General features: G+C 44.3%; 1 protein-coding gene across 1 annotated transcript in view; it reads right to left on the bottom strand.

Moving 5' to 3' along the window:
• Window positions 1-2,285: 2,285 nt before the first annotated feature.
• xpr1a (xenotropic and polytropic retrovirus receptor 1a) overlaps window positions 2,286-13,620 on the bottom strand; it is a 54,684-nt gene continuing 43,349 nt past the window's right edge. The window contains exons 9-15 of the mRNA XM_053504327.1: window positions 13,370-13,549; window positions 9,859-10,027; window positions 9,351-9,545; window positions 3,637-3,803; window positions 3,213-3,349; window positions 2,871-3,092; window positions 2,286-2,507 (exon numbers count right to left, since the gene is read on the bottom strand). Coding sequence (XP_053360302.1) covers window positions 2,450-2,507; window positions 2,871-3,092; window positions 3,213-3,349; window positions 3,637-3,803; window positions 9,351-9,545; window positions 9,859-10,027; window positions 13,370-13,549 — 1,128 coding nt within the window. The 3' untranslated portion in view covers window positions 2,286-2,449. The remainder of the gene's footprint in view (window positions 2,508-2,870; window positions 3,093-3,212; window positions 3,350-3,636; window positions 3,804-9,350; window positions 9,546-9,858; window positions 10,028-13,369; window positions 13,550-13,620) is intronic.

The following is a 13,620-nucleotide window of genomic DNA, read 5'->3' as shown; positions in this document are numbered from 1 at the left end:
TCAACACTAACTCAAGATACTTTTCAGTAAGTTAAATCTTTTGGCTAAGTCAACTCTTCTCAGCTTTCAAAATGACTCACTGATATTTTTTGTTTTTTAAGTTTAGGATGTTTAAAAAAAAAAAAAAAAAAAGATAAGAGTAATATTATAAGAGTAACTGAATGGCTTTGATCTACAAAAACATTTTCTTTTAACTTTACAAATTAATCAACTCTTTTAAGTCAATGTTAAGACCCAACTCTTTTGTGAATGGCACATTACGACCAGAGACTGAAACGCCACTATATATATATATATATATATACTGAGAGAGAGAGAGAGAGAGGGGAAGGAAATGATAGAGAGAGAGAGAGAGAGAGAGAGAGAGAGAGAGATTGTGCTCGCAAACTTCAAAGCTTCTCTGAGCTTTAAAAGATTTTACAACATTAGCGTAAATGCTAACAGTCAAGCAGCTGGAAAACTTGGATGAGCAGAACGGAGAAATGAAACACACACTCCTCCTAACATGCCTGTGTGTGTGTGTGTGTGTGTGTGTGTGTTTCAAAAGCAGCAAGTCCCAGAGCTTTCCACCCAGACATCATTGTTGCTCTTCTTATTGGGTGTGCAGGTGTGTGCGGTGTGTGTGTGTGTGTGTGTATGATTGTACTGTATGTGCTTATGTTGAAAAATAATTGACAACTTTTCAGAAGGTCCTAGTATTCTGGTGTTTTTCCTTCTCGTTATTGTTGGAAATAAAATAAAAAAATTCATGAGTTTAATTCTAATGAATAAAGTGAAGGTAATCGGCGGCCTCGTCCCAACCACACACACACACACACACACACACACACACACACACAGACACACTAGTGTGATAAACAGTGAGTACAGGGGTTGTATAAGCACTACCTCCTCACTTTGTAAAGGTAAAAATTTGGATTCTAAGTCGCTGCTGCCCCTATATAAAGGCTCCGCCCCTCAAGCCTCTGTGTCGTACGAAAGTCTCCGCCCACAAGAGCACCTCACTTAATCGAAATCTCAACAAAAAGACTTATTGACACTGCACCTACTCAGAGATGCTCCGCCCCCTTGACCAGTGTAATCTGCAATGCTTTATCTTTATTAATTGCAATATCTGGACAAAAGGCTCCGCCCACATTATTGACACTACACCGACTCAAAGTAGCTCCACCCCCTTTGACTAGTGTGATCTAAAAGGCTCCACCCTAACTGATCATCTAAAATAAAATCTTCAATCATATTGATATTTAAAAAGCTAATCTATAAAGGTGGAGATCACACTAGTCAAAGGGGGTGGAGCTACTTTGAGAGCTACACAGAATTGATAATGCTCCACCCCTTTCAGGCATGACAATACGAAAGTCCACTTTTATTAATCACATCGTCTGAAACGACGTCTTTGGAATCCTCAAAAAAAATAAAAAACATATCTTGTGTATCTTAGTCACTTACGAAAGACTGAGGCTCCGCCCCCCCAACTTCAGCTACCTAATGTATGTTTTACTAACAATTTACAAAGATTTATTTAATCCAGTGTTCCAACACCGGCTCCGTTGGTCACATGCTCCCTGAAGCACCCTATAAGTGCAGTGCGAAGATCCCAAGGGTGCAACCACCACCGCGCTTCACAGCAGGGAACACGTCGCCCCTCGTGTGCGATTTGGGACGCAGCCATTTCTGCATTAAAATGTCACCTGCTATACTTTGATGAAAATTTCCAGCTTTTAAAACCCACTGGCAGGTCAGTCCGACTTTTAAGAAGATGAGCGGTAAATACCGAGACGAACCTGAAGATTAACGTAAAATGAAATTAGCTCATACAGGAAGTGATGCGGCCCTGCGTAGCGAACGCGCCACCGCCGCGCCACTTTCCCTGCAAGTGCTCTGTGAAAACGCAACTACAGACAAAGCAGAAATACAAAAATACAACACGCTGTCAGTTTTAAAGTAAGTGTGTCTGTGTGTGTGAGTGTGTGTGTAGTCCAGAGTTCACACATCAGTGTTTGTTGTTGCATTTCAGTCCTCCACTGTAATGATGTCACATCCTGTAAGTGTGTAGTGATTATTATTATTATTGTTATTGTTAAGTTTGTAAACAGTCACATGATTGATAAATCCTTACAAAATAAACTAATATAAAAAACTAACGATAAATTAAAAATAACAGTACCCTGTGTGTGTGCGTGTGTGTCTGTGTGTCTATATATATATATATATATATATATATATATATATATTTGTATATATATATATATATATATATATATATATGGTTAGTGCTTTGAGAGGTCTCTTGATTGTTTGTGCTCGATTACTGCAGTAGTGTGTGTGTGTGTGTGTGTGTGTGAGTGTGTGTGTGTTTGTGAGGCCGAGCCAGCTCTCTGGATATTTGTGTGTGTGTGTAAGTGTGTGTGTGGTGCTCTTCAAAGGTAGAACACGTTTCCATTGTTCAGCTGAAGGCTTCGTCGTCCGTGTCGTCAATCAGCACCTTGGTGTCCTTCTTAGACCTGAGACACACACACACACACACACACACACACACACACGATGCATTATTAAGAGATAATAATCAGGACACCGTGTTTTACATAAAGATGACATCGGGTATGGGCGTGTCCTAGCGTGAGAGTAGTTTAATTCCCTGAAACTCCGCCCACTACCTGTCATTCCTTTTGTCTTTTTCTCCGTGATGTTTTTTATGTCCCATGTGACAGTGGTTACAGTAGTTCTGGTTCGGTTCTAAGCGTGTGTGCCTTGGCTGTTCTAAAACGTTCTATTCTGTAGTGAGAACCATGGTACGATGTTTTTGTCACAACGTCTCAGAGATTTAGAACCCAGTTGTGAAACCGCGAGTGTCGACTGGGACGTACTGGGAGTGGAGCAGCGGGCGGCGCAGTGTCAGGCTGTAGCTCCGCCTCCAGGGTTTCTTTCCCTGCCGGTGCTTGACTCCGTCCTCGTGGTCCATCATCTGCTCGAGCAGCGTCTGGTCGTCAGCGTTCAGAGGAGCCACGGAGATGTCTCGCACCGCGCGGAACTCACCGCAGTTATTCAGGTGCTCGTTCTCCAGACGGAAAAAGTTCCACACAAAACGCCTACAACACACACACACACACACACACACACACAGATAGTGTAACCATAAGTATCCTGCACAGTGTGTGTGATTGTTTGTGTGTGTGTGTGAGTGTGTGTGTGTGTGTGAGTGTGAGTACCTGAACACCTCGAGCGGGGCGAGAGTGGTGGCCACGATATCGGCGGAGGCGATGCTCGTGATGTTGGTCAGAGCGATCTGGAGAGTCCAGGAGAAACGCAGGATCACGTCCTCCACGATGGCGCAGTAATAATACGCCTGCAGGAAACAGGAAGTGATGTCATCATCTCACACAGACACATATCCAGCAGAAATAAAAAAATAAAAACATACTAGATGAATAATTCATTTTGATAAGAAGTCAGTCACATGACATAATGACACAGTGAGATCTCCGTTCCTGAACAGCGCCGTGTCGTTCGTGATGTAAAATAATCACCAGGGAAATTTAACATAATCAAATCAGACACCTCTGGGTTACAGGGTTGTGGGGTGTGAGCTCATAGACTCATGTATTCAGCTGTGTGTGTGTGTGTGTGTGTCACCTTCTGTGGATAGACGATCTCCTCGCGGAGGAAGGTGTGCTCCCCGGCGTTACGGTCGAACAAACCCCAGTCCATCTTCAGATCCCAGATCAGTGTGTAGAGGGAGCTGATCGTGGAGAAGATGATGAGCAGGTAGAGGAACGCCTCGGCGTCGGCGTCACCCTGGTCTGAGAGAGACAGAGAGAGAAAGAGAGAGAGAGAGATAACAATCACAATCTATCATTATTATTAACAAGTCAGAATGGAAAGAGCCAGTCCAGACCCCTGCTGTTCTCACAGTGACCACCAGAGGGAGACAGTTCCCTATTAATACTGCTCATTACATTTGTCCTTCATGTACTGGGGTTAGTTCTTCCTCTTGCTGTACTGTGCTTTTCCAAACATTACACTTTATTTTTGCTATGTTTTTTTTTTTAAATAAAGTTTTATTTAATACTCTCATACTAAATACTCAGTACTTTCAAAACGGCTTGTTTGTCTCTAGAATCAGAAATAATATTATTGTCCAGGTAGGATATCACATACAAGGAGTTACACTTTAACACAGACTAATATAAAAGGAAGTCATTTATAAAAGAGATTTTAAGAGAAATTATTTTCTTCTGCCTTATCTCTAAGCTTCGGCAACATGAAGGTGAATATCTGTCATGCCAATAAAGCAGCTATGAATCTTAACCTTGCGTGAAGCGAGACCGGTGAGGGAGCGAGTGTTTGTAGCTGCTGTAACGTAAGTGACAACAGGAAGTGATTTGTTCTATTAAAAAAAAACATGATCTTTATTAAATAAATCAAGTCTCATACGGTTTGCTTTTGTATAAATCAGGACTCAATGAGACGCTCATGTGTGAGTCTCTTTCTCTCTCTCTCTCTCTCAGCCAGATGTTACAGCGCTGTGAGACCAGTGAGACAGACCCGAGTCTCTCTCTCTCTCTCAGCCAGAAGTCACAGCGCTGTGAGACCAGTGAGACAGACCCGAGTCTCTCCCTCTCTCTCTCTCAGCCAGATGTCACAGCGCTGTAAGACCAGTGAGACAGACCCGAGTCTCTCTCTCTCTCTCAGCCAGAAGTCACAGCGCTGTGAGACCAGTGAGACAGACCCGAGTCTCTCTCTCTCTCAGCCAGATGTTACAGCGCTGTGAGACCAGTGAGACAGACCCGAGTCTCTTTCTCTCTCTCTCTCTCTCTCAGCCAGAAGTCACAGCGCTGTGAGACCAGTGAGACAGACCCGAGTCTCTCTCTCTCTCTCTCTCAGCCAGATGTCACAGCGCTGTGAGACCAGTGAGACAGACCCGAGTCTCTCTCTCTCTCTCTCTCTCTCTCAGCCAGAAGTCACAGCGCTGTGAGACCAGTGAGACAGACCCGAGTCTCTTTCTCTCTCTCTCTCTTTCTCAGCCAGAAGTCACAGCGCTGTGAGACCAGTGAGACAGACCCGAGTCTCTCTCTCTCTCTCTCTCAGCCAGATGTCACAGCGCTGTGAGACCAGTGAGACAGACCCGAGTCTCTCTCTCTCTCTCAGCCAGAAGTCACAGCGCTGTGAGACCAGTGAGACAGACCCGAGTCTCTCTCTCTCTCTCTCTCAGCCAGAAGTCACAGCGCTGTGAGACCAGTGAGACAGACCCGAGTCTCTCTCTCTCTCTCTCTCAGCCAGATGTCACAGCGCTGTGAGACCAGTGAGACAGACCCGAGTCTCTCTCTCTCAGCCAGAAGTCACAGCGCTGTGAGACCAGTGAGACAGACCCGAGTCTCTCCCTCTCTCTCTCTCAGCCAGAAGTCACAGCGCTGTGAGACCAGTAAGACAGACCCGAGTCTCTCTCTCTCTTAGCCAGATGTCACCGCGCTGTGAGACCAGTGAGACAGACCCGAGTCTCTCTCTCTCTCTCAGCCAGAAGTCACAGCGCTGTGAGACCAGTGAGACAGACCCGAGTCTCTTTCTCTCTCTCTCTCTCAGCCAGAAGTCACAGCGCTGTGAGACCAGTGAGACAGACCCGAGTCTCTCTCTCTCTCAGCCAGATGTCACAGCGCTGTGAGACCAGTGAGACAGACCCGAGTCTCTCTCTCTCTCAGCCAGAAGTCACAGCGCTGTGAGACCAGTGAGACAGACCCGAGTCTCTCCCTCTCTCTCTCTCAGCCAGAAGTCACAGCGCTGTGAGACCAGTAAGACAGACCCGAGTCTCTCTCTCTCTTAGCCAGATGTCACCGCGCTGTGAGACCAGTGAGACAGACCCGAGTCTCTCCCTCTCTCTCTCAGCCAGAAGTCACAGCGCTGTGAGACCAGTGAGACAGACCCGAGTCTCTTTCTCTCTCTCTCTCTCTCAGCCAGAAGTCACAGCGCTGTGAGACCAGTGAGACAGACCCGAGTCTCTCCCTCTCTCTCTCAGCCAGAAGTCACAGCGCTGTGAGACCAGTGAGACAGACCCGAGTCTCTCTCTCTTAGACAGCGAGAAATAAAGAGATGAAGTCGTGTGAGAACCTGCAGCCCTGCTCTGATTACATAAAGGTTAAAGTGTTTTTTTTTGTTTTTTTTTGTTTTTTTTTAAATATATCAGATAGCAGAAGCTGATTTTCATGCCGATAAACTCCCGAGGGGACGTCACATCAAAGAACAAATTACACGCAGCAGTGGAACGACTGTAAAACAAATAAGGCGTGAAAAAAGGCAATCACAAAAGACTTTTACAGCGAGGATCCGCTCTCAGTCGGAGCCTCATCTGTATTCCTGAAGCGTCACACACTCGTCTGTCTCACTGCGGGCGAGCAATTACAGCCCCGCCCCCTCCTCCCACACCATTCCGTCCTCTTTTATTCTCTCTCTCTCTCTCTCTCTCTCTCCTCTCACCTACTGCACCCCATCTCTAACATCTGCTTCCTCCTTTTATCTCCACATCTGTATAGAGAGCATTGTTCTGAACGCTAAATTACACACACACACACACACACACACACACACACACACACTCACACACACACTCACTGAGTGACTCAACCAACTTTATAATGTGAAACGTTCAGTATAAAGAACAACAAACTCCTTATTGGTCAGAAGGTTTTGATTAATTCTCTATAACAGCGGCTCAGACAGTAGTGCAGGTTTATATTAATGCACTTGTTATGAGCGTTTCTATAGCAACAGCTCATTCACAGGGACTGTCTATAATTAACAAATTTGAAAAAAGTGTGTGTGAAACTAGCGGAAGGAGTCTCCAGTGTCAGAGGTGTGTAACAGTCAGAAGTAAAGCTGTGAAACTTTTCACCTTTTTGTTCATCCTTTGATCTACTTTTTCCATTTCTCATCTGTGATTCACTCTCCGATTACCGAACAGGGAGTGTATTTGTCTGAGCACCAAAGAAGGACAACTTAGTGTAAACAAGGCGTAAGATACTCAACCTTACAGAATGTGATTTCTTTGTATTAATAAGTTAGACAGAGAGTTCTGCTGTACAGAGAGACACACAGACATGTACGTGGGCTTCAACCTCAAATAATAATAATAATAATAATAATAATAATCATAATAATAATAATATCACTGATTACATTAAAGATCAGCAGATTATTTTAGCTTAAATTTTTAAAATATTTCTACAAACTCTTTAACCGTCAATGACACGTACTAACGCTAGTAAAAAGTAAAATTATATTCATCTCATTTTTTTTTGACCAGGAGTTCAACAACAAATAAATACCTCACATATGTATATATATCCCATATATATGAGTCACTGCTCATAACCTCAGCAAATATAATATAATATATCCTATGAATATGCTGAGGGTTAATCTCAGACGTTTAGGATTAGGATCAGTCTCTCTGTGTCAGTGTTAGAGACGCTGAGGTTCTCAGCAGCAGCACTAACACACCCTGAACCGTCAGAGAGGAAATGAATCCGGTGATGGAGTGAATCCCGCAGCGCGGCGGTGACTCAGCAGCTCTGCTCATCGGCTCGGCTCCGGCCCGGACGCATTTCCTCCTCTGAGTGAATAATAAACAGGAAGATTTGCGAGTTCACCGGCAGCGTCCGACATCACGAACGCAATCTGATCCGTGACGGAAAAATCACCAGACCCGCCGCCTGAGCTCGGCCCGAGCGAGCCGCAGAACAGAGTTCAGCATAACGGGCGTCGTTTACAGGAAATAAATAAATAACTGCTCTGTATATAAATAATAAAAAGGATCAAGCGGCTTAGTGGAGCATTTTAACCCGATCGATCCAGACTGCGGTTCTGTTTCTGAGAAGATACACGAGTTCTGAGACAGAGAGAGAGACAGAGAGAGGCAGAGGGAGGTGGGGACGACGAGAATGGCAGAGATAAACAGACATACAGACTGAGATAGTGAAATTCAGAGAGACGGAGAGAAACCAATAGAAATACATAAAGAGAGAGAGACAGAGAGACTGTGAGTGAGACAGAAAGAAACAGATAGATAGAAGGTGTGAGTCTCAAGTGTGTATGTGTGTCCCAGGTGTGTGTCTCAGAGTGAGCATATGTGTGTGTCTCAGAGTGAGCAGATGTGTCTCTCAGAGTGAGCATATGTGTGTGTCTTAGAGTGAGCAGGTGTGTGTCTCAGAGTGAGCATATGTGTGTGTCTTAGAGTGAGCAGGTGTGTGTCTCAGAGTGAGCAGGTGTGTGTCTCAAAGTGGGCAGGTATGTGTCTCAGAGTGTGCAGGTGTGTGTCTCGGAGTGTGCAGGTATGTGTCTTAGAGTGTGCAGGTGTGTGTCTCAGAGTGAGCAGGTGTGTGTCTCGGAGTGTGCAGGTATGTGTCTTAGAGTGTGCAGGTGTGTGTCTCAGAGTGAGCAGGTGTGTGTCTCGGAGTGTGCAGGTATGTGTCTTAGAGTGTGCAGGTGTGTGTCTCAGAGTGAGCAGGTGTGTGTCTCGGAGTGTACAGGTATGTGTCTTAGAGTGTGCAGGTGTGTGTCTCAGAGTGTGCAGGTGTGTGTCTCAGAGTGTGCAGGTGTGTGTCTCAGAGTGTGTCTTAAAGTGAGCAGGTGTGTGTCTCAGAGTGAGCAGATGTGTCTCTCAGAGTGTGAAGGTGTGTGTTTTAGAGTAGGCAGGTGTGTCTTTCAGAGTGTGCAGGTGTGTGTCTCAGAGTGTGTGTCAGAGTGAGCATATGTGTGTGTCTCAGGGTGAGCAGATGTGTCTTTCATAATGTGAAGGTGTGTGTTGAAGGTGTGTGTTTTAGAGTGAGCAGGTGTGTGTCTCAGAGTGAGCAGGTGTGTGTCCCAAAGTGGGCAGGTGTGTGTCTTAGAGTGTGTTTTGGAGTGAGCATATGTGTGTGTCTCAAAATGAGCAGACGTGTCTCTCAGAGTGTGAAGGTGTGTGTTTTAGAGTGGGCAGGTGTGTCTTAGAGTGAGCAGGTGTGTCTCTTAGAGTGAGCAGGTGTGTCTCTCAGAGTGAGCAGGTGTGTGTCTCAAAGTGGGCAGGTGTGTGTCTCAGAGTGTGTCTCAAAGTGGGCAGGTGTGTGTCTCAGAGTGAGCAGGTATGTGTCTCAGAGTGTGCAGGTGTGTGTCTGGGACTGTGTCTCAGAGTGTGCAGGTGTGTGTCTGGGACTGTGTCTCAGAGTGTGCAGATGTGTGTCTCGGAGTGGGCAGGTGTGTGTCTGAGACTGTGTCTCAGAGTGTGCAGATGTGTGTCTCAGGTGTGTCTCATATTTTGCAAGATGTGTGTTTCAGAGTGAGTGTTTATGTCTCAGTGTGTGTAGGTGTGTAACTGTTACCTTTGTGTGTGCTGTACAGGGCGGCGAACGCCACCACAAAGAAGGTGGTGGAATATTTCCCAGCATTCACCAGGTGAGGAAACGCCCGCTTGGTGTCACGGTAACGGCGGAGGCACTGCACAAATCGGAACCAGGCGGGCAAACACTGGATGATGGCGCGTAGTCCGTACGAGTAATTGTTACATTTCCTGTCATCTGTACACACACACACACACACACACACACACACACATGTTGGTACCGATGTCATGTATCATTTTGATTCATACACATTCACATTCCATACAGACTTAAATAGTTCTTTTGATTGTGTAAAGCTGCTTTGCGACAATGACAATTGGTAAAAGTGATATACAAATAAAACTGAACTGAATTGAACTGAATGTATATAAACACATCATAAATAACATTAATGGTGCAGCTGTCGGTTCTATTGGCTCAGTATCGTTCTGGTTTGGGTTCTATGGGGTCTGCAGTGTCGTGGTTCTGGTTCTGTAGGGTCCGGTACCTAAATTCTCGGGTAGCAGGCCGTCCACGTTCCCCCACTGCAGCTCCACACTGTAGAAACACACCAGGTACTCCAGGTCCATCAGCACAAACACCAGGGAGTTCAGCTGATCAGCCAACCAGAAATCAGCGAACTCCACGCGGTGGAACGGCGCCGTGAACACACGGAACTGCGGAGGGAACACGCCCAATCGTCAGGTTAGTGCCGGAGCCAATCACAGAGCAGTGGGCGGAGTCAACACGTCTCCTTCGCTCCCTTATCGTTAACCGTATGATTACAATAACATTTACAGAGAGATGCTGTTCTGTGTACACTGACATCAGCAAGTTCGGACAAAACAAAAAAATGTATATTGTTTCAACCAATGGCGTTGATTTAAAGGCGGGACTTCGACTTGTTAAGAGATTGTGTTTCCTTTCAATTGATTAAATAATTGTGTTTTTGTGTCTTTTGCTTTCTGACAAAAACTGATAACCTTTTATTAATAAAATAAAAATGTTGATGCCACAGAAAAATCACCGCACCTTCAACATTTCAACATCACCTTTAAAAATAGAAATAAATATGAATTTGTAATTGTGTAATTATATAATATTTATCAAAAGATAATATATATTACATAATCCATGATATATTAATAACATTATAATTATATATAAAACTCATTATGATGCATGTTTATTGTTTGCAATTTAAAATAAATATAATTATTATAATGATATATAATTATTCATGATTACAATGAATTATATTATAATTATAAATGGCTTTACAATTATTTAGTCATTATTAGAATTAGCATAAATTCCCTTATTATATTCTATAGTGTATCTTTAGTGTAAGTATGTGTGAGTAAGTATAGTGTTTTACTTTCTCCTTCAACGTGAATTAATTATAAACACATTTTTGTATTGCACTTGTATTTAATGTGTTCTTTTGAACACACACACACACACACACACACACACTGGCCTCAGGCTAAAGCTGACATTTTCCACATCAAAGAATTTAATAACTTTCCTGCTGTCTCACCTCTCTGACCCGCGCACAGACCACGAGAGCCGCCTGAGTGTGTGTGTCGATAACGTCCAGTACCGTTCTAGTACTGTTTCAGCTCGAGTGTGTAATGAAGGTTGTGGTTCCTGATCTAATACCAGACCGGGTGTGTTGTGGTTCATGTGCTGTTAGTAAAGCTCTAGTTCTTGTTCTAATCGTAAGGTTCTCGCTGAGCGTCCTGGTCTACTCAGTCAGTACTGTTCTGGTTCTGTTCAGTCAGTACTGTTCTGGTTCTGTTCAGTCAGTACTGTTCTGGTTCTGTTCAGTCAGTACTGTTCTGGTTCTGTTCAGTCAGTACTGTTCTGGTTCTGTTCGGTCAGTATTTGTTTTTTCTTTTGTGGGTTACGTTGTTACGGTTCTGTTGAGCTACACGTGCTCTGACGCTTTTGAATCAGTATTGTTCTAGGTATGATGAGTGAGTGATGCCCAGGTTCTTGTGGGTCAGTATTGTCCTGGTTCTGTTCTGTTTTTGTGATGTTTGTAACGCTGTGGTTCTGATTCTGATGGTGATGTTCTGGTTCTGCTGCATCGCTGTTCTTGTTCTGTCTGTTGTGATCTTGTTGCAGGTTCTGTTTTCTTCCTGCTATATTCATGAGTGTATCTTTTAATTCTGCCTGTTATTTTAAGTGTGTGTGTGTATGTGTGTGTGTGTGTGTGTGTATGTGTGTGTGTGTGTGTGTGTGTGTGTGTGTGTGTGTGTGTGTGTGTACGCGCATGTATTTGAGCCAAAAATCCACACAGTAACTGAAACATAATTGAAACAGAGACTGCAGATGGCTGTGTGTGTGTGTGTGTGTGTGTGTGTGTGTGTCAGCTCTGACATTGTGTAAACTGGATATAAAAACGTCACTGTGTGTGGGCTTGTGATCTGCAGGTGTGTGTGTGTGTGTGTGTGTGTGTGTGTGTGTGTGTGATAGCTCAATCTCAGTAATGATTGCACAGCCACAGCTACCATCTCTGCAGAGACTGAGCTGTATTCCATTATCACACACACACACACACACACACACACACACACACACACACAGCAGCGTTTGATGAATACAAGCCGATCAATTCAGCCCTGATTGAATCCATTGTCCCGCTCACCTGAGCCTAATGCATATTTAACCCTTAAATCGAGCGTGAGCGATTCGAACCCAGTACACTGTTTGTCCTTGTTATTTTGGGACTCCTCTTCCTCCTCTTCCTCTTCCTCCCTTCCCCTCCTCACGGTGCGCAGCTGCACCTCCCCCGCTTAAAACAAAAACATGTTCATACACAGCGTTAACTACGCAATTGGCGAATAAACAACGACCGGACCGCACAACACGACACAGCTCCAGCCAATCAGGAACAGGGGGCAGAGGAGAAGGGGCGGGCAGACGGGAGAAGGGGGCGTGCTGAAGTTGGTATTAATATTATTTGGCTAGCCTTGCTGTCCGTTGCCATGGCAACACGCATACAGGGGTTCGGGGGCGGAGTTTCGAAAGGGGCGCTGGGCCGAGGGGTGTATTTGTTTTCCTGTTGAGTTAAAATATGAGTAAATATTTTTCTCCAATATTGATTACCCTCCCTTCAAACACACACACACACACACACACACACACACACACACACAATTTTATAAATATCCAGATTCGGTATTACATTTTCCCCTAATTTTGCATTTTACATTTTTCCCACAATTTCAACACTACAGACTAACTTCAAATACAAGAGTTTAACATTTAACTTCAAACTAAATTAAACAAAAATGCTACATTGTTACTGAGCAGCGCGTATCTCCGTTACATCATTATTAATTATTATTTATAAACAAACTTAGCAAATGATTCACTTCTACCAAAAAATATGTGAATAGTTCAGAGGGCGCCACCTGTAGGATCATAAAGGAACTTTTCTTTAATTTCAATAATCGACTGATTAGCGCTGGCGGTGTTTTAAGCGGGTGTTAGCGTGTGTAGTTACTGGGTTTGGGACTAATTTGCTCACAGAGTTGGGAAAAAAAGCAGGTCACGCATTTTTAATAAAGTAACGGCATAACGGATTGTGTCGGGTCAATCTGAAGCTTCTACACTCGTTACAGAATGGTTTATATCTGAGGCTAATCGTCTGATCACCGGCCACGCCCACTTACACGGAAAACCAGACGATTCTGATCACTGACTGATCAACTGATTCATCTCTATTATAAACGTAAAAATTGTTATAAAAAATCGATTTTGGGGTCAAAATCAGGTGATACATGAATCAGCACATGAGAGAATCATGATTCATAATGAGTCGATTTTCCCGCACTCTCTAACACACACACACACACACAAACACACACACACACACACACTAAAGCCTGCTAATGATGTAACCATCCAACAGTAATTAAATGTATGTTTGCCGTCTGAGCGTCCACACTGAGAGTGTCCTCACAATGACGTAATGTGTGTGTGTGTGTGTGTGTGTGTGTGTGTCTCACCAGCAGTTTGAGGAGCCAGAAGCGGGATTTGTAGTAGGCCATTTTGAACGGGTTGATGAGGAAGAGGAACATGAGGCCGTACAGGAGGAGCGGACTCGCCTGCATCGGCAGACCGGTGGAGTCGGCGTAGAGACACAACAAGATACTGACACACCATAACACACCCAGGAAACCTGCAATCTACACACACACACACACACACATTGTGTACTAGGACAACTAATTAGTAGTTACAAAAACACACTATTTAT

This window comes from Clarias gariepinus, chromosome 9, assembly GCF_024256425.1.
Source record: "Clarias gariepinus isolate MV-2021 ecotype Netherlands chromosome 9, CGAR_prim_01v2, whole genome shotgun sequence".
Lineage (NCBI taxonomy): Eukaryota > Metazoa > Chordata > Actinopteri > Siluriformes > Clariidae > Clarias > Clarias gariepinus.
Note: the sequence above shows the minus strand (reverse complement) of the source record. Positions and strands in the feature narration are given on the sequence as shown.